Source organism: Pristiophorus japonicus, chromosome 18, assembly GCF_044704955.1.
Source record: "Pristiophorus japonicus isolate sPriJap1 chromosome 18, sPriJap1.hap1, whole genome shotgun sequence".
Lineage (NCBI taxonomy): Eukaryota > Metazoa > Chordata > Chondrichthyes > Pristiophoridae > Pristiophorus > Pristiophorus japonicus.
The window spans coordinates 52552201-52570895 of NC_091994.1; the positions used below are offsets into that span (position 1 = coordinate 52552201).

General features: G+C 48.3%; 1 protein-coding gene across 1 annotated transcript in view; it reads left to right on the forward strand.

Moving 5' to 3' along the window:
• Positions 1 to 18695, forward strand: part of LOC139229037 (disintegrin and metalloproteinase domain-containing protein 10) — a 224241-nt gene that overhangs the window by 158308 nt on the left and 47238 nt on the right. The window contains exon 8 of the mRNA XM_070860697.1: positions 460 to 628. Coding sequence (XP_070716798.1) covers positions 460 to 628 — 169 coding nt within the window. The remainder of the gene's footprint in view (positions 1 to 459; positions 629 to 18695) is intronic.

Genomic DNA, 18695 nt, shown 5'->3' on the forward strand with positions numbered 1-18695 from the left:
TACCATGTGCTTTGATTTTGCACACCAATCTCTTGTGTGGGACCTTGTCAAAAGCCTTTTGAAAGTCCAAGTACAACACATCCACTGGTTCTCCCTTGTCCACTCTGCTAGTTACATCCTCAAAAAAATTCCAGAAGATTCGTCAAGCATGATTTCCCTTTCATAAATCCATGCTGACTTGGACCGATCCTTGGACCGATTTCCGCCAGTTCAGCACTTGCTGTGAAGCGGTTTCAATCAGTCCCAGCCACACTTCACTTGGGCCACCTCGAGCCAGTGGGGAGAGGAGACCTCAAGCCCATTGGTCCAGGCAGGTGCAGGGAGTGTAACCAACTAGGCCGCACACGCTCCTCAGTGTCGGCTTGAATTACCTGGAGGTCTGTCTTTGTGCAGCATCTCTGAAAACAGGCATTCCTTTTCACGCCTGGCAGTAAAGCAGCTGTGACTGTTTGAATTTAGGTTGATGCTGAATACGATGGGACCAATCCGCTGCACACACGCTTCATCGGCATAGAGAAACTCCTGGAATTATTTTCCAAAGGCGACTGGGGAAACTACTGTTTGTCGTACCTCCTGACAAACCGGGATTACAGTGACAAGCTGGGAGTCGCGTGGACAGGCAACCTGGGTAAGGATAATCCCTCTTAGAATGGTGAGTGAGAATAGTGACTTAACAGTTACCGTATCCACCTTCAAACACTGCGCTGTACATGACGAGGGGAAGAAGAGTGAGGCCCCATGGAACCATCAAAGAAAAACATGCTCAATTCCAGAATAAACGGTAGCTTCTTACAGAAATATAAAGCAGCACTGATCGTTTCAGTCGTGGCTTGGTTGTAGTTCTCTCGCCTCGGAGTCAGAAGGTTGTGGGTTCAAGTCCCATTCTATAGACTTGAGCACGTTATCCAAGCTGAAACACCAGTGCAGTACTGAGGGAGCGCCGCACTGTCGGAGGTGCTGTCTTTCAGATGAGATGTTAAACTGAGGCCCCATCTGCCCCCTCAGGTGGATATAAAAGATCCCATGGCACTATTGGAAGAGGGGAGTTCGCCTGGTGTCCTGGCAAACATTAAAAGAGACTATTTGGTCCTTTATCTCATTGCAGTTTGTGTGATCTTGCTGTGTGCAATTTAACTGCCGTGTTTGCCACATTACAAGTGACGACACTTCAAAAAGTGCTTCATTGGCAGTAAAGCACTTTTGTGACACCCTGAGATTGTGAACGGCGCTATAGAAATGCAAGTCTCCTTACAGTGTCAATTCCACGTAATCCCACAAAAACCTTCCCCCCACCCCGCCCCCCCATTGCCAGCTGCTCATTGCCCCCCCCAGTCCCCGGGACCACCTCCCTGCACGTAACGATTTACTGCTGGCCCGGCCTGATTTCCTGCCCCTCCGATCGGCACCATTAGCACTAACTGAGCGCTGGCCACACGTGGGCATTGTGCAAACAGTGCACGATCATCAAATGGTTCAGATCACACACTGGGGCCATCGGCTGGGGAGTGGGAGTCTGTGTGCGGGTGAGTGTGTATCTGAGTGAACGTGTGACTGTGTGTGCGTCTCCATGTGAGTGGGTTGGAGAGGTCGGATAGTGTTAGGATGGAATGTCAGTGAGTGTTACAGTGAGGGCTGTGGGGTATATCAGTGTGTCATAGTGAAGGGTGTGGGATATATCAGTGTGTTACAGTGAGGGGATGTGGGTTATATCAGTGTGTCATAGTGAAGGGTGTGGGATATATCAGTGTGTTACAGTGAGGGGATGTGGGGTATATCAGTGTGTCATAGTGAAGGGTGTGGGATATATCAGTGTGTTACAGTGAGGGGTGTGGGTTATATCGGAGTGTTAAAGTGAGGGGTGTGGGTTATATTAGTGTGTTACAGTGAGGGTTGTGGGGTATGTCTGTACTACAGTGAGGGGTGTGGGGTATATCATTATGTGACAGTGAGTGGTGTGGGATATATCTATGTTGCATTGAGGGGTGTGGAGTATATCAGTGTTATAGTGAGGGATGTGAGGTATATCAGTGTGTTACAATGAGGGGTGTATGGTATATCAGTGTGTTACATTGAGGGATGTGGGGTATATCGGAGTGTTACGGTGAGGGGTGTGGGGTATATCAGTGTGTTGCAATGTGGAGTATAGCCGCAGTACAGCGGGACCTGGGGGTCCTTGTGCATGAAGCACAAAAGGATAGTATGCAGTTACAGCAAATGATCAGGAAGGCCAATGGTATCTTGGCCTTTATTGCAATGGGGATGGAGTATAAAAGCAGGGAAGTCTTGCTACAGCTATACAGGGTATTGGTGAGGCCACACCTGGAATACTGCGTGCAGTTTTGGTTTCCATATTTACGAATCGATATACCTGCTTTGGAGGCAGTTCAGAGAAGGTTCACGTGGTTGATTCCGGAGATAAGGGGGTTGACTTATGAGGAAAGGTTGAGTAGGTTGGGCCTCTACTCATTGGAATTCAGAAGAATGAGGTGTGATCTTATTGAAACGTATAAGATTATGAGGGGGCTTGACAAACTGGATGCAGTGAGGATGTTTCCACTGATGGGGAAGACTAGAACTAGGGGGCATAATCTTAGAATAAGGCGCCGCCCATTGAAACATAGATGAGGAGGAATTTCTTCTCTCAAAGAGTTGTAAATCTGTGGAATTTGCTGCGCGGAGAGCTGTGGAAGCTGGGACATTGAATGAATTTAAGACAGAAATAGACAATTTCTTGAGCGAAAAGGAGCTAAGGGGATATGGGGAGCGGGCGGGGAAGTGGAGCTGAGTCCATGATCAGATCAGCCATGATCTTATTGAATGGTGGAGCAGGCGCGAGGGGACGTATGGCCTCCTCCTGTTCCTATTTCTTATGTTCTTATCAGTGTTACAATGGGGGGTGTGGGGTACATCAGTGTTACAGTGAGGGTTGTGGGGTATATTAGTGTGTGACAGTGAGGGGCGTGGGGTATGTTAGTGTTACAGGGAGTGGTGTGGGGTCTATCAGTGTGTTACAGTGAGCCGTGTGGGCTATATCAGTGTTATATTGAAAGGTGTGGGCTATATCAGTGTGTTACAGTGAGGGGTGTGGAGTATATCAGTGTTACAGTGAGGGGTGTGGGGTATATAAGTGTTACAGTGAGGATGTGGGGTATATCAGTGTGTTACAGTGACAGGTATGGGGTATATCAGTGTGTTACAGTGAGGCGTGTGGGGTATATCAGTATTACAGTGAGGTGTGTGGAATGTATCACTGTTCAAGGGAGTGGTGTGGGGTATATCAGTGTGTTACAGTGAGGGTGTGGGGAATATCAGTGGGTTACAATGAGGGGTGTGGGATATATCAGTGTTACAGTGAGGGGTGTGGGGTATATCATTGTTACAGGGAGGGGTGTGGGGTATATCTGTGAGTTACAGTGAGGGGTGTGGGATATATCAGTGTGTTACAGTGAGGGGTGTGGTATATATCAGTGTTACTTTGAAAGGTATGGGCTCTATCAATGTGTTACAATGAGGGATGTATGGTATATCAGTGTGTTACATTGAGAGGTGTGGGGTATATCGGAGTGTTACAGTGAGAGGTGTGGGCTATATTTGTGTTTCAGTAATGGGTGTAGGGTATATCAGAGTGTTACAGTGAGAGTTGCGGGGGATATCAGTGGGTTACAGTGAGGGGTGTGGGATATATCAGTTTACAATGAGGGGTGCAGGGTATATCCGTGTTACAATGAGTGGTATGGGGTATATCCATGTTACAATGAGTAGTGTGGGGTATATCTACATTAGAATTCTACATTAGGATGGAGAATGAAACAGTTAATTCAGAGACCATGGTCCAGAACTTAAAGAAGGGTAACTTTGAAGGTATGAGGCGTGAATTGGCTAGGATAGATTGGCGAATGATACTTAAGGGGTTGACAGTGGACAGATAATGGCAGACATTTAGAGATCGCATGGATGAACTACAAAAATTGTACATCCCTGTCTGGCGTAAAAATGAAAAAGGGAAGGTGGCTCAACCGTGGCTGTCAAGGGAAATTAGGGATAGTATTAAAGCCAAGGAAGTGGCATACAAATTGGCCAGAAATAGCAGCGAACCCGGGGACTGGGAGAAATTTAGAACTCAGCAGAGGACAAAAAGGGTTTGATTAGGGCAGGGAAAATAGAGTACGAGAGGAAGCTTGCAGGGAACATTAAAACGGACTGCAAAAGCTTCTATAGATATGTAAAGAGAAAAAGGTTAGTAAAGACAAACGTAGGTCCCCTGCAGTCAGAATCAGGGGAAGTCATAACGGGGAACAAAGAAATGGCAGACCAATTGAACAAGTACTTTGGTTCAGTATTCACTAAGGAGGACACAAACAACCTTCCGGATATAAAAGGGGTCAGAGGGTCTAGTAAGAAGGAGGAACTGAGGGAAATGCTTATTAGTCGGGAAATTGTGTTGGGGAAATTGATGGGATTGAAGGCCGATAAATCCCCAGGGCCTGATGGACTGTATCCCAGAGTACTTAAGGAGGTGGCCTTGGAAATAGCGGATGCATTCACAGTCATTTTCCAACATTCCATAGACTCTGGATCAGTTCCTATGGAGTGGAGGGTAGCCAATGTAACCCCACTTTTTAAAAAAGGAGGGAGAGAGAAAACAGGGAATTATAGACCGGTCAGACTGACATCGGTAGTGGGTAAAATGATGGAATCAATTACAAGGATGTCATAGCAGCGCATTTGGAAAGAGGTGACATGATAGGTCCAAGTCAGCATGGATTTGTGAAAGGGAAATCATGCTTGACAAATCTTCTGGAATTTTTTGAGGATGTTTCCAGTAGAGTGGACAAGGGAGAACCAGTTGATGTGGTGTATTTGGACTTTCAGAAGGCTTTCGACAAGGTCCCACACAAGAGATTAATGTGCAAAGTTAAAGCACATGGGATTGGGGGTAGTGTGCTGACGTGGATTGAGAACTGGTTGTCAGACAGGAAGCAAAGAGTAGGAGTAAATGGGTACTTTTCAGAATGGCAGGCAGTGACTAGTGGGGTACCGCAAGGTTCTGTGCTGGGGCCCCAGCTGTTTACATTGTACATTAATAATTGAGACGAGAGGATTAAATGTAGTATCTCCAAATTTGCGGATGACACTAAGTTGGGTGGCAGTGTGAGCTGCGAGGAGGATGCTATGAGGCTGCAGAGTGACTTGGATAGGTTAGGTGAGTGGGCAAATGCATGGCAGATGAAGTATAATGTGGATAAATGTGAGGTTATCCACTTTGGTGGTAAAAACAGAGAGACAGACTATTATCTGAATGGTGACAGATTAGGAAAAGGGGAGGTGCAACGAGACCTGGGTGTCATGGTACATCAGTCATTGAAGGTTGGCATGCAGGTACAGCAGGCGGTTAAGAAAGCAAATGGCATGTTGGCCTTCATAGCGAGGGGATTTGAGTACAGGGGCAGGGAGGTGTTATTACAGTTGTATAGGGCCTTGATGAGGCCACACTTGGAGTATTGGGTACAGTTTTGGTCTCCTAACTTGAGGAAGGATATTCTTGCTATTGAGGAAGTGCAGCGAAGGTTCACCTGACTCATTCCCGGGATGCGGCACTGACATATCAAGAAAGACTGGATCAACTGGGCTTGTATTCACTGGAGTTCAGAAGAATGAGAGGGGACCTCATAGAAACGTTTAAAATTCTGACGGGTTTAGACAGGTTAGATGCAGGAAGAATGTTCCCAATATTGGGGAAGTCCAGAACCAGGGGTCACAGTCTAAGGATAAGGGGTAAGCCATTTAGGACCGAGATGAGGAGAAACTTCTTCACCCAGAGAGTGGTGAACCTGTGGAATTCTCTACCACAGGAAGTTGTTGAGACCAATTCACTAAATATATTCAAAAAGGAGTTAGATGTAGTCGTTACTACTAGGGGGATCAAGGGGTATGATGAGAAAGCAAAAATGGGGTACTGAAGTTGCATGTTCAGCCATGAACTCATTGAATGGCGGTGCAGGCTTGAAGGGCCGAATAGCCTACTCCTGCACCGATTTTCTATGTTTCTATGTTTCTATCATTGTTATGGTGAGGCGTGTGGGGTATATCAGTGTGTTACAATGAGGGGTGTGGGGTATAGCCACAGTACAGCAGGACCTGGGGGTCCTTGTGCATGAAATACAAAAGGATAGTATGCAGTTACAGCAAATGATCAGGAAGTCCAGTGGTATCTTATTGCAAAGGGTATGGAGTATAAAAGCAGGGAAGTCTTGTTACAGATATACAAGATATTGGTGAGGCCACACCTAGAATACTGCGTGCAATTTTGGTTTCCATATTTATGAAACGATATTCCTGCTTTGGAGGCAGTTCAGAGAAGGTTCACTAGGTGGATGAGGGGGTTGACATATGAGGAAAGGTTGAGTAGGTTGGCCCTCTACTCATTGGAATTCAGAAGAATGAGAGGTGATCTTAGCGAAACGTATAAGATTATGAGGGGGCTTGACAAACTGGATGCAGTGAGGATGTTTCCACTGATGGGGGAGACTAGAACTAGGGGGCATGATCTTAGAATAAGGGGCCGGCCATTTAAAACATAGGTGAGGAGGAATTTCTTCTGAGGGTTGTAAATCTGTGGAATTTGCTGCGCGGAGAGCTGTGGAAGCTGGGACATTGAATGAATTTAAGACAGAAATCGACGGTTTCTTGAGTGATAAGAGGTTATGGGGAGCGGGCAGGGAAGTGGACCTGAGTCCATGATCAGATCAGCCATGATCTTATTGAATGGTGGAGCAGGCTCGAGGTGACGTATGGCCTATTCCTGCTCCTATTTCTTATGTTCTTATCAGTGTTACAGTGAGGGGTGTGGGGTATATCCGAGTGTTACAGTGCGAGTTGTGGGGTATATCAGAGTGTTACAGTGAGGGGTGTGGGATATATCAGTGTTACATTGAAAGGTGTGGGCTATATCAGTGTGTTACATTGAGGGTTGTGTGGTATATCTGTGTTACAGTGAGGGGTGTAGAGTATATCAGAGTGTTACAGTGAGGCATGTGGGATATATCTGTTACATTGAGGGGTGTTGGGTATATCGGAGTGTTACAGTGAGGGGTGTGTGTTATATCAGTGTTACTGTGAGGGGTGTGGGGTATATCAGTGTGATACAGTGAGGGGTGTGGGATATATAATTGTTACTGTGAGGCGTGTGGGGTATATCAGTGTGATACAGTGAGGGGTGTGGGGTATAGCCGCAGTACAGCAGGACCTGGGGGTCCTTGTGCATGAAATACAAAAGGATAGTATGCAGTTACAGCAAATGATCAGGAAGGCAAGTGGTATCTTGGCCTTTATTGCAAAGGGGATGGAGTATAAAAACAAAGAAGTCTTGCTACAGCTATACAAGGTATTGGTGAGGCCACACCTGGAATACTGCGTGCAGTTTTGGTTTCCAGATTTAAGAAAGGATATACTTGCTTTGGAGGCAGTTCAGAGAAGGTTCACGTGGTTGATTCCGGAGATGAGGGGGTTGACCAATGAGGAAAGGTTGAGTAGGTTGTGCCTCTGCTCATTGGAATTCAGAAGAATGAGAGGTGATCTTATCGAGACGTATAAGATTATGAGTGGGCTTGACAAGGTGGATGCAGAGAGGATGTTTCCACTGGTGGGGGAGACTAGAGCTAGGGAGCATGATCTTAGAATAAGGGGCCGCCCATTTAAAACTGAGATGAGGAATTTCTTCTCTCAAAGGGTTGTAAACCTGTGGAATTTGCTGCGCGGCGAGCTGTGGAAGCTGGGACATTGAATAAATTTAAGACAGAAATAGACAGTTTGTTGAGCGATAAGGGGTTATGGGGAGCAGGCGGGGAAGTGGAGCTGAGTCCATGATCAGATCAGCCATGATCTTATTGAATGGTGGAGCAGGCTCGAGGGGACGTATAGCCTCCTCCTGCTCCTATTTATTATGTTCTTATCAGTGTTATAGTGGGTGTGTGGGGGGTACATCAGTGTTACAGTGGGGGTGTATGGGGTACATCAGTGTTACAGTGAGGGGTGTGGGGAATATCAGTGGGTTACAGCAACAGGTGTGGGGTGTATCACTATTACAGGGAGCGGTGTGGAGGATTTCAGATTGTTACAGTAAGAGGTGTGGAGTATATCAGTGTTACATTGAGGGGTGTGGGGTATATCAGTATTACAGTGAGGGGTGTAGGGCATATCAGTGTTACAGTTAGGAGGGTGGCGGATATCAAAGTGTTACAATGAGTGGTGTGGGGTATATCAGAGTGTTATAGTGAGGGGTGTGGGATATATCAGTGTTACAGTGAGTGGTGTGGGGTATATCGGAGTGTTACAGTGAGGAGCATGGGGTATATCTGAGTGTTACAGTGAGGCGTGTCGAGTATATCAGAGTGTTACAGTGAGGCGTGTGGGATATATCTGTTACATTGAGGGGTGTTGGGTATATCGGAGCGTTACAGTGAGGGGTGTGGGTTATATCAGTGTTACTGTGAGGGGTGTGCGGTATATCAGTGTGTTACAGTGAGGGATGTGGAATATATCAGTGTTACAGTGACGAGTGGGCTAGATCAGAGTGTTACAATGAGGGTTGTGGGGTATATCAGAGTTTTACAGTGAGGGTTGTGATGTATATCAGTGTGTTACAGTGAAGGGTGTGGGCTATATCAATGTGTTACAGTGAGGGGTGTGGGGTGTATCAGTATGCTGCAGTGATGGGTGTGGGGTATATCAGTGTGTTACAGTGAGGCGTGTGGGATATATCAGTATTACAGTGAGGTGTGTGGGGTGAATCACTGTTACAAGGAGCGGTGTGGGTATATCAGTGTGTTACAGTGAGGGGTGTGGGGTATATCAGTGTTACAGTGACGGGTATGGGGTATATCAGTGTTACAGGGAGTGGTGTGGGGGATATCAGTGTGTTACAGTGAGGGGTGTCGGTTATGAGTGTGTTGCAGCGAGGAGTGTGGGATATATCAGTGTTACATTGAAAGGTGTGGCCTATATCAGTGTGTTACAATGAGGGGTGTATGGTATATCAGTGTGTTACAGTGAGTGGTGTGGGGTATATCGGAGTGTTACAGTGAGGCGTGTGGGGTATATCCAAGTGTTACAGTGAGGGGTGTGTGGTATATCAGTGTTACATTGAAAGGTGTGGGCTATATCGGAGTGTTACAGTGAGGGCTGTAGGTTATTTCAATTACAGTGACGCGTGTGGGATATATAGACTTACAGTGAGGGATGTGGAGTACATCAGAGTGTTACAGTGAGGCGTGTGGGATATATCTGTTACATTGAGGGGTGTTGGGTATATCAGTGTTACAATGAGGAGTGTAAGGTATATCAGTGTTACAATGAGGGTTGTAGGGTATATCAGAGTTTTACAGTGAGGGTGCGATGTATATCAGAGTGTTACAGTGAGGGGTGTGGCTATATCAATGTGTTACAGTGAGGGGTGTGAGGTCTATCAGTGTGTTACAGTGAGGGTTGTGGGGTGTATCAGTGTTACAGGGAAGAGTGTGTGCTATATCAACGTGTTACAGTGAGGGGTGTGGGGTATATCAGTGTGCTACAGTGACGGGTGTGGGGTATATCAGTGTGTTACAGTGAGGCGTGTGGGATATATCAGTGCTACAGTGAGGTGTGTTGGGTAAATCACTGTTACAGGGCGCGGTGTGTGGTATATCAGTGTGTTGCAGTGAGGGGTGTGGGTAATATCAGTGGGCTACAGTGACGTGTGGTGTATATCAGTGTTACAATGAGGGTGTAGGGTATATCAGTGTGTTACAGTGAGGGGCGTCGGTTATATGAGGATGTTACAGCGAGGGGTGTGGGATATATCAGTGTTACATTGAAAGGTATGTGCTATATCAGTGTGTTACAATGAGGGATGTATGGTATATCAGTGTGTTATATTGAGGGGTGTGGGATATATTAGAGTGTTACCGTGAGAGTTGTAGGTTATATCAGTTACAGTGAGGCATGTGGGGTGTATAGATTGTTACAGTGAGGGGTGTGGGGTATATCCGTGTTACAGAAGTGGGTGTGAGGTTATATCAGTGTTACAGTGAGGAGTGTGGGGTATATCAGTGTGTTACAGTGAGGGGTGTGGGATATATCTGTGTTACATTGAGGGGTGTGGGGTATATCGGAGTGTTACAGTGAGGTGTGTGGGGTATATCAGTGTTCCAGTGAGGGGTGTGGGGACATCTGTGTTACAGTGAGGGGTGTGGGCTATATCAGTGTTACAGTGAGAGGTATGGGGTATATCAGAGGGTTAGAGTGAGAGGTGTGGGGTTCTATCAGTGTTACAGTGAGTGGTGTGGGGTTATATCAGTGTTACAGTGAGTGGTGTGGGGTATATCAGTGTTACAGTGAAGTGTGTGGGCTATATCAGAGTGTTATAGTGAGGGTCCATGTCTCTGATCCATACAGGAAGGCGGGTATTACTACAGCCCTGTAGACCATGAGCTTGGTGACAGTTTTGAGGGCCTGGTCTTCAAACACTTTTTTCCTCAGGTGGCCGAAGGCTGCACTGGCGCACTGGAGGCAGTGTTGGATCTCGTCGTTGATGCCTGCTCTTGTTGATAGGAGGTTCCCAAGATATGGGAAGTGGTCCACGGTGTCCAGGGCCGCGCCGTGGATCTTGATGACTGGGGGGCAGTGCTGTGCGGTGAGGGTAGGCTAGTGGAGGATCTTTGTCTTACGGATGTTTAGCGTAAGGCCCATGCTTTTGTACACCTCAGTAAATACGTGTCCTGGAGTTCAGCCTCTGTATGTGCGCAGATGCAGGCGTCGTCCACGTACCGTATGGCTCAGAGACATGGACCATGTACAGCAGAAACCTCAAGTCGCTGGAGAAATATTACCAACGATGTCCCCGCAATATCCTACAAATCCCTTGGGAGGACAGGCGCGTCAACATCAGCGTCCTTGTCCAGGCCAACATCCCCAGCATTGAAGCACTGACCACACTTGATCAGCTCCGCTGGGCAGGCCACATAGTTCGCATGCCAGACTCGAGACTCCTTCACGGCAAACGAGCCAAAGGTGGGCAGCGGAAACGTTACAAGGACACCCTCAAAGCCTCCGTGATAAAGTGCAACATCCCCACCGACACCTGGGAGTCCCTGGCCCAAGGTCGCCCTAAGTGGAGGAAGTGCATCCGAGAGGGCGCTGAGCACCTCGAGTCTCAACGCCGAGAGCATGCAGAAATCAAACACAGGCAGTGGAATGAGCGTGTGGCAAACTAGTCCCACCCCTTCCCTCAACTGTTATGTTCAGAATAACTCCACAAGACTGTGTATCTTAAGCTCACACCGTTGTGACCTTGGTCTCTTTATTGTAACTCCAGAGTGAGGAAGCAGCATGGTAGACTGCCTTTTATACCTGCTTGCCCAGGGTGTGCAGGTGACCCTTGGGTCTCCCACAGGTGCGCCCCCTGGTGGCAAATCTTACACATTGATAATGTTTACAGACATAACATCATCCCCCCCCCCCCTCAAAGTCTTAGATACAAGTTATTTACAAGTTGAGGCGATCCGGGACTCTGCATTCCCGGGTTGATGGCCTGAGTTGAAGTCCTGGTACGGGTGAGTCGGTCAGATCATTGCTGCACTGCGGTGTGGCTGGTCTGATCGGATTGTCGGGCATGGTGGGTTCATCCTCGTGGTTCACCGCGAGGTCGATTGCTGGTTGGGTGTGTGTGGGTGGATCAATGATGGTAATATCCTCTTCAAACTGTTCTTGGTTGTCAGTGAACTGCAGTTTGGTCTGATCCAAGTGCTTTCTGCAAGTTTGTCCATTCAAAAGTTTGACAACAAACACTCTATTCCCCTCCTTGGCTAAAACAGTGCCAGCAACTCATTTGGGACCATGACCGTAATTAACAACAAACACGGGGTCATTAACCTCAATGTCACGCGGTACAGCCGTGCGATCGTGGTACATGTTATGCCGGTGACGCCGGGTTTCTACATGATCATTGAGATCCGGGTGGACTAGGGAGAGCCTGGTTTTGAGTGCTCTCTTCATTAGCAATTCTGCCGGGGGAACCTCGGTAAGCAAGTGGAGTCGCGTGCGGTAGCTGAGCAGAATCCGAGATAGCTGGGTCTGCAGGGAACTGTCCGTCACGCGTTTCAAGCTCTGCTTGATAGTTTGGACTGTCCATTCCGCTTGACCATTGGATGCAGGCTTAAACGGCGCAGACCTGACATGCTTGATGCCATTGCGGGTCATGAACTCGTTGAATTCCGAACTGGTGAAGCATGGTCCATTGTCACTGACAAGGACGTCGGGCAAACCATGGGTGGTGAACATGGCCCGGAGGCTTTCAATGGTGGCAGTGGACATACATGACGACATTATTATACATTCAATCGATTTAAAGTAAGCATCCACTGCTACTAGGAACATCTTTCCTAGAAAGTGGCCAGCGAAATCTATGTGGACCCTGGACCACGATTTGGAGGGCCATGACCACAGACTTAATGGGGCCTCCTTTGGTGCATTGCTCAATTGTGAGCAAGTGCTGCATTGACTCCAATTCCGAGTCAATGCCGGGCCACCAAATATGCGACCTGGCGATAGCCTTCATCATGACTATGCCTGGGTGGGTACTGTGAAGGTTGCGTATAAACATTTCCCTGCCTTAGGCAAGATTACACGATTCCCCCATAGGAGACAGTCCGAATGGATGGACATCTCATCCTTGCGTCGGTGGAACGGCTTAATTTTGTCTTGTATTTCCCTTGGAACCGCCGACCAGCTCCCATTAAGGACGCAGTTTTTTACTAGTGATAGCACCAGGTCCTGGCTAGTCCAGGTCCTGATCTGGCGAGCCGTGATGGGTGACCCCGCGCTCTCAAAAGCATCCATTACAAGGAGCAAGTCTGCGGGTTGCACCATTTCCACCCGGTGGTGGACAATGGTAGCTGACTGAGGGCATCAGCACAGTTCTCCATGCCTGGTCTGTGGCGGATTACATAATCATACGCAGATAACGTTAGTGCCCATCTTTGGATGCGGGACGAAGCATTGGTGTTAATGCCTTTGCTTTCTGAGAACAACGAAATGTAGTCGGTTTCGAGCTCAAACCGGAGTCCAAATAGGTATTGGTGCATTTTCTTAACCCTGTATACGCATTCTAATGCTTCTTTCTCAACCATACTGTAGGCTCTTTCAGCCTTAGATAAGCTTCTGGACACATATGCAACCGGTTGCAGTTTGCCTAACCCATAGGCTTGCTGTAACACACAACCGACCCCATACGAAGATGCATCACAAGCTAGTAGTAAACTTTTACAAGGGTCATGCAATACAAATAACTTGTTAGAACATAGCAGGTTTCTGGCCTTGTTAAAGGCTGTCTCTTGAGCTTTACCCAAAACCCAGTCATCACTCTTGCGCAGCAATAAATGCAACGGTTCCAGCAAAGTGCTCAACCCCGGTAGAAAGTTACCAAAATAGTTGAGTCCCAGGAATGAATGCAGCTCTGTCACATTCTGTGGTCTGGGTGCATTCTTGATGGCCTCCGTCTTGGAGTCCGTGGGTCTGATGCCATCTGCCACAATCTTTCTCCCCAGAAATTCGATCTCTGGCGCCAGGAAAACACACTTGGAGCATTTCAGCCTAAGTCCCACTCTGTCCAGTAGCTTGAGAACCTCTTCCAGGTTGTGCAAGTGTTCGGTGGTGTTGCGGGCAGTGATCAAGATGTCGTCTTGAAACACAATAGTGCACGGAACCGATTTCAGCAGACTCTCCATGTTCCTCTGGAAGATGGCCGCAGCCGAGCGAATCCCAAAGGGACATCTGTGGTATATGAACAGTCCTTTGTGTGTGTTGATACACGTCAATTTTTTCAAAGGTTCAGCCAGCTCCTGTGTCATGTAAGCAGAGGTTAGATCCAACTTGGTGAATGACTTCCCCCCTGCCAGCGTTGCAAACAGATCATCCGCTTTGGGTAGTGGGTACTGATCCTGTAACGAGACTCGGTTGATCGTTACCTTGTAGTCCCCGCAGATTCTCACCGTCCCATCGCTTTTCAACACCGGAAAATTGGACTGGCCTACTCGTTGAACTCGACTGACGATATGATCCCCTCTCATTGGAGTCTGTCCAGCTCAATCTCTACTTTCTCTTGCTTCATGTATGGAACTGCTCGGGCCTTGTGATGCATGGGTTGTGCATCAGGGACGAGATGGATCTGCACTTTGGTGCCTATGTGAAGTTGCCGATGCCTGGCTCGAATAACGCCCGGAATTTGTTTAGCACCTGGACGCACGAGATGTCATCCACCGAAGACAGTGCTTTGATGTCGTCCCAGTACCATCGGCTGTTTCCTAGCCAGCTTCTGCAGAACAGCGTTGGACCACCGTGGTAAATCATGCACAGCTCCATCGTACGATACCTTCACTGCTGCACTGCCAATAACTGGTATGAGCTCTTTGGTGTAAGTACGCAGCTTGGTGTGGATCAGGCTTAGTTTTGGCCTCTGTGCCTTGTTGCCCCACAGTTTCTCAAAAGCCTTCTGGCTCATAATTTACTGACTCGCCCCCGTGTCCAATTCCATGGAAATTGAATGCCGTTTAATTTGACTTTTAACATAATCGGAGGGCTTTTGGTGGTGAAGGTGTGTACCCCATACACTTCCTCTTCAGCCTCGGGTTGAGTTGCCTCTCTTACTCGTTCAGCGTGATCCGCGCCGTATTGGTCATCTTCTGCCAACTCTGCCACATGGTGAGTCACAGCACGTCTGCACATTCGCTGGAGGTGTCCCATTGTTCCACAGCCCTTGCACACGTAGTGCTTGAATCAACATTGATGGGCTCGATGATTACCTCCGCAGCGCCAACATGGTGCTAATGGATTCGCATTCACGTCCCACGGCGCACTCTGAGTCATCCTAGGTTTGGCCGCTGCAGGCGTTAAGGCCCTGCCATGTACAGTTCTGCCTGCTGAAGGCATTATTTTATGCACAGGTGCTTGCTGGTGAGTTTCGATGCTGCAATGATATCTGTTTAGTGTTATCGTTCGTGGGCATAAAAGCCTGGGCTATCGCGATGGCCGTGCTCAGATCTAGGGATTCGGCAGACAGCAGTTTGCGAAGGATGACTTGTGGCCGATTCCAAGCACGAAAAAGTCCCACAACACTTTTTTCCCCCCCCCCCCAAAATCCAGTAAATGCACACGGTCCCGCAAGGCATCTTAGGTCGGCGACATAGCTCGCCACGTCCTGGCCCTCGGAGTGTATAAAAACGATACCTGGCCATCAAGATGCTCTCCTTCGGCTTGAGGTGTTCCAGGACCAGCGTGCACAATTCTTCATATGTCTTCTCCGTTGGTTTCGTCGGTGCTAGCAGATTTTTGATGAGGCCATATTTCGTGGACCTGCAAACGGTGAGGAGAATCGCCCTGTGCTTGACCGCGGTTTCTTCCTTTTCCAGCTCATTGGCCACGAAGTACTGGTCAAGACGCTCAACGAAGGCTTCCCAATCATCACCCTCAGCAACTCTCTCAAAAATACCAACGGCAGCCATAACCGCTTGAAAGTTCGTGATCTGTTACTCGTCACCAATTGTTATGTTCAGAATAACTCAACAAGATTGTATATCTTAAGCTCAAACTGTTGTGACCTTGGTCTCTTTATTGTAACTGCAGAGTGAGGAAGCAGCATGGTAGACTGCCTTTTATACCTGCTTGCCCAGGGTGTGCAGGTGACCCTTGGGTCTCCCACAGGTGCGCCCCCTGATGACAAGTCTTACACATTGGTAATGTTTACATACATAACATCAACGACTATCTGTCCCACCTGTGACAGAGTCTGTGGCTCTCATATTGGACTGTTCAGCCACCAAAGAATTCATTTCAGGAGTGGAAGCAAGTCTTCCTCGATTCCGAGGGACTGCCTATGATGATGATGATAATGAGAGGTGTGGGGTATATCAGTGTTACAGTGAGGGGTGTGGGGTATATCAGAGTGTTATAGAGAGGGGTGAATATATCAGAGTGTTACAGTGAAAGCTGAGAAATACTGGAGAAGATGCCATGATTTTTCCGATGTGAATTCCCTTTCGCCCCCATCAAATTGCTCGAGCACTTGGATATTTGGAGATTAGACTGTGTTGTGCCTGAAGAGTTACAATGTTAGAGAGAGCCATGTTGGGAGGTTTCGCACAGAGTCTCGCGACATTCTAATGAAAGTTGGTCAAAGGAGACTGTGCGATGGAGCATTCGCAGCTTATGTTCTTGGACCGAATGAGGCAATGGCCAGTTAGTGTCCCCTCATTACTTGTGTAACGGGTGTGAAACAGTGGGACCCCCTGTGATTGAGTGGCTCAGACCCCTACCTCCCTACATTTCCTTCAACGCTCAGCAGGCTGTAAGTACATCGATGTGGCCATGTGCTTCGATTGAAGTGCTTAGATTGTGTCAGGGAGTCAGTTACATGAAAGCACTTGGATGTGGACAGGGACTGGGAGAATGCGACATTGGTTTGGCATTCTTCCCTCAGAATATCCATGTGACTTTGGAAGGAATGTTGTGGGGTCTCCGCAGATGTGCAGGCCCCCGACTGTGAATTGTGAGCAGTGTTTATTTTTCGTATCAACCCTTCTCCAGTGACCCCACACGGTCCACTCTGAACTCAAGGCTCTGACCTTCACAAGACATTGGGCTGGAAATTGAGTTGTCTCACGCCTCAGTTAGCGGTAATGCGAACGTTCGAGCTGACCGACTGGGCGCGCAGCTTTTAGCCAGAAAATTGAGTTGAGGTTTACTGGCGGTGCCCAGCATTCACGCCTGGCTGCTGACAATCAGTCCGATCCTGATGTCAGTCCTGGTGCAACGCGCACGCTCGTTAAAATAGGTGCGGCTGCCTCATTTAACGACCGTCACTAACCACGTCTGAAAAAACAGTGGGTACAGGCTTCCAGAGTTAGGTCACAGTCAGTGCAACGTCTACACACAGGATGGTGCGTGAGCCTCCCAATTTGCAGCGGCAGAAAGGTACAACAGTACAGCCGAGAGAAAGTCACTTTGAAAAATTTAATGGGTGCATTACTAGTTCATCAGCGTCACATTCTACATGCTCTAGCAAGGCGGCGTGAAGAGAGAAGGGCTGTTGGCCATGTCAGTGGCCGAAGGCGGAGAGCCCCTAGACATCGGAGCAGGAGGCCTTACCCCCCATGGCTTTACCGGTGGCAACACTCATACTTGGACCTGTCTGAGGAGCAGTGTGTCAGAAGACTGCGCTTGCGAAAGGAGGTAGTTACAGATATTTGCCATCTCCTGCAGGCAGACCTGCCGATTCACATCGGCACCAGGACTGTGCTGCCCATCGCAGTGAAGGTCATGGTGGCACTCACCTTCTATGCCTCCGGCACCTTCCAGGCTGCATCAGGGGACATATGCAGCGTCTCACAATTCGCAGTACATCGCTGCATCCACGACGCTCTGCACCCATCGATTGGACTTCATTACCTTCCCGATGACCAGGGAGAATCAGGATGAGTGCGTAATTGGGAATGCCAGGATAGTGGGCTTCCCGAGGATCCAACGAGCAATTGACTGCACGCCGTGGCCTTGCGAGCACTATTCTAGAATGCAGAGGTATTCAGAAACAGAAAGGGATACCACTCCCTAAATGTGCAGCTGGTGTATGACCACACGCAGCGCATCCTCGTGGTCAATGCTCGCTATCCTGGAAACGCACATGATGCCTTTATCCTGTGGGAGAGTACTGTGCCTCGACAGTTTCAACCACCACGGTAAGACCAAGGCTGGTTGCTCGGAGACAAGGGACATGGCCTGGCTAATGACCCCCCTTCGCAATCCCACCTCAGAGCCGGAGGAACGCTACAATGAGAACCATGCCGCCACCCGCAACATCATAGAGCAGACAACAGGGCTGCTAAAGCAGTGATTCCGATGCCTGGACTGCTCTGGAGGCAGCCTTTGATACTCACCTCAACAGGTCTCACTATTCATTGTGGTGTGCTGCATGCTGCACAACTTGGCAATCATGAGGGCCCCGGTGTTGCCAGTGCAGATCGCAGTGATACCTCAGGAGTGGGGGGAGAGGAGGCGGGGGGAAGATGAGGGGGTCGAGGGGGAGGATGATTTAGCCCCCCGGGTCAGGTGTGAAAGGATGGTTTAACGCCCTCCCACCCCCCCACAAAGCTCTTGGCCTGATTCCAGCAAATGTTTTCGTGGGCGGCACAAACCTCTACAACAAACAAGGTTCTAAAATTACCGCTCTGCCTGGATTAATGCCTCAAAATGGGCACGAACGAATTTCCACCCCATTGACTCTTCCAATCGTGATTTAACTTGTCTTCATAACAATAATTTCAAAAATAACCAATTGTCTATGAAACATGATATAAATGCAAGATCTTACTTATTAGAAAAGCGATTTTCAAAATATCAGTGGGCATTGGCATCAGTCTCATTGAGTCTTTTAATTCCACGTTGCCCCCTTTATTCGGGGAATATTGTGCTGGGTGATTTAAAACCCGCTGGTGTAATTGCCGTTCCACAGATACAATGCGCCGTGCCATGTGGTACACAGGCCGAGAGTATCTCCCCCTCTGCTCAATTAGCCAATCAGGCTGAGCTCCTGATCACCATCGAGCCTTGGCCAACACTGACCCTTCCTTCCCTCTCCATCACAATCAGGTAACTCAATCACTGACATAACA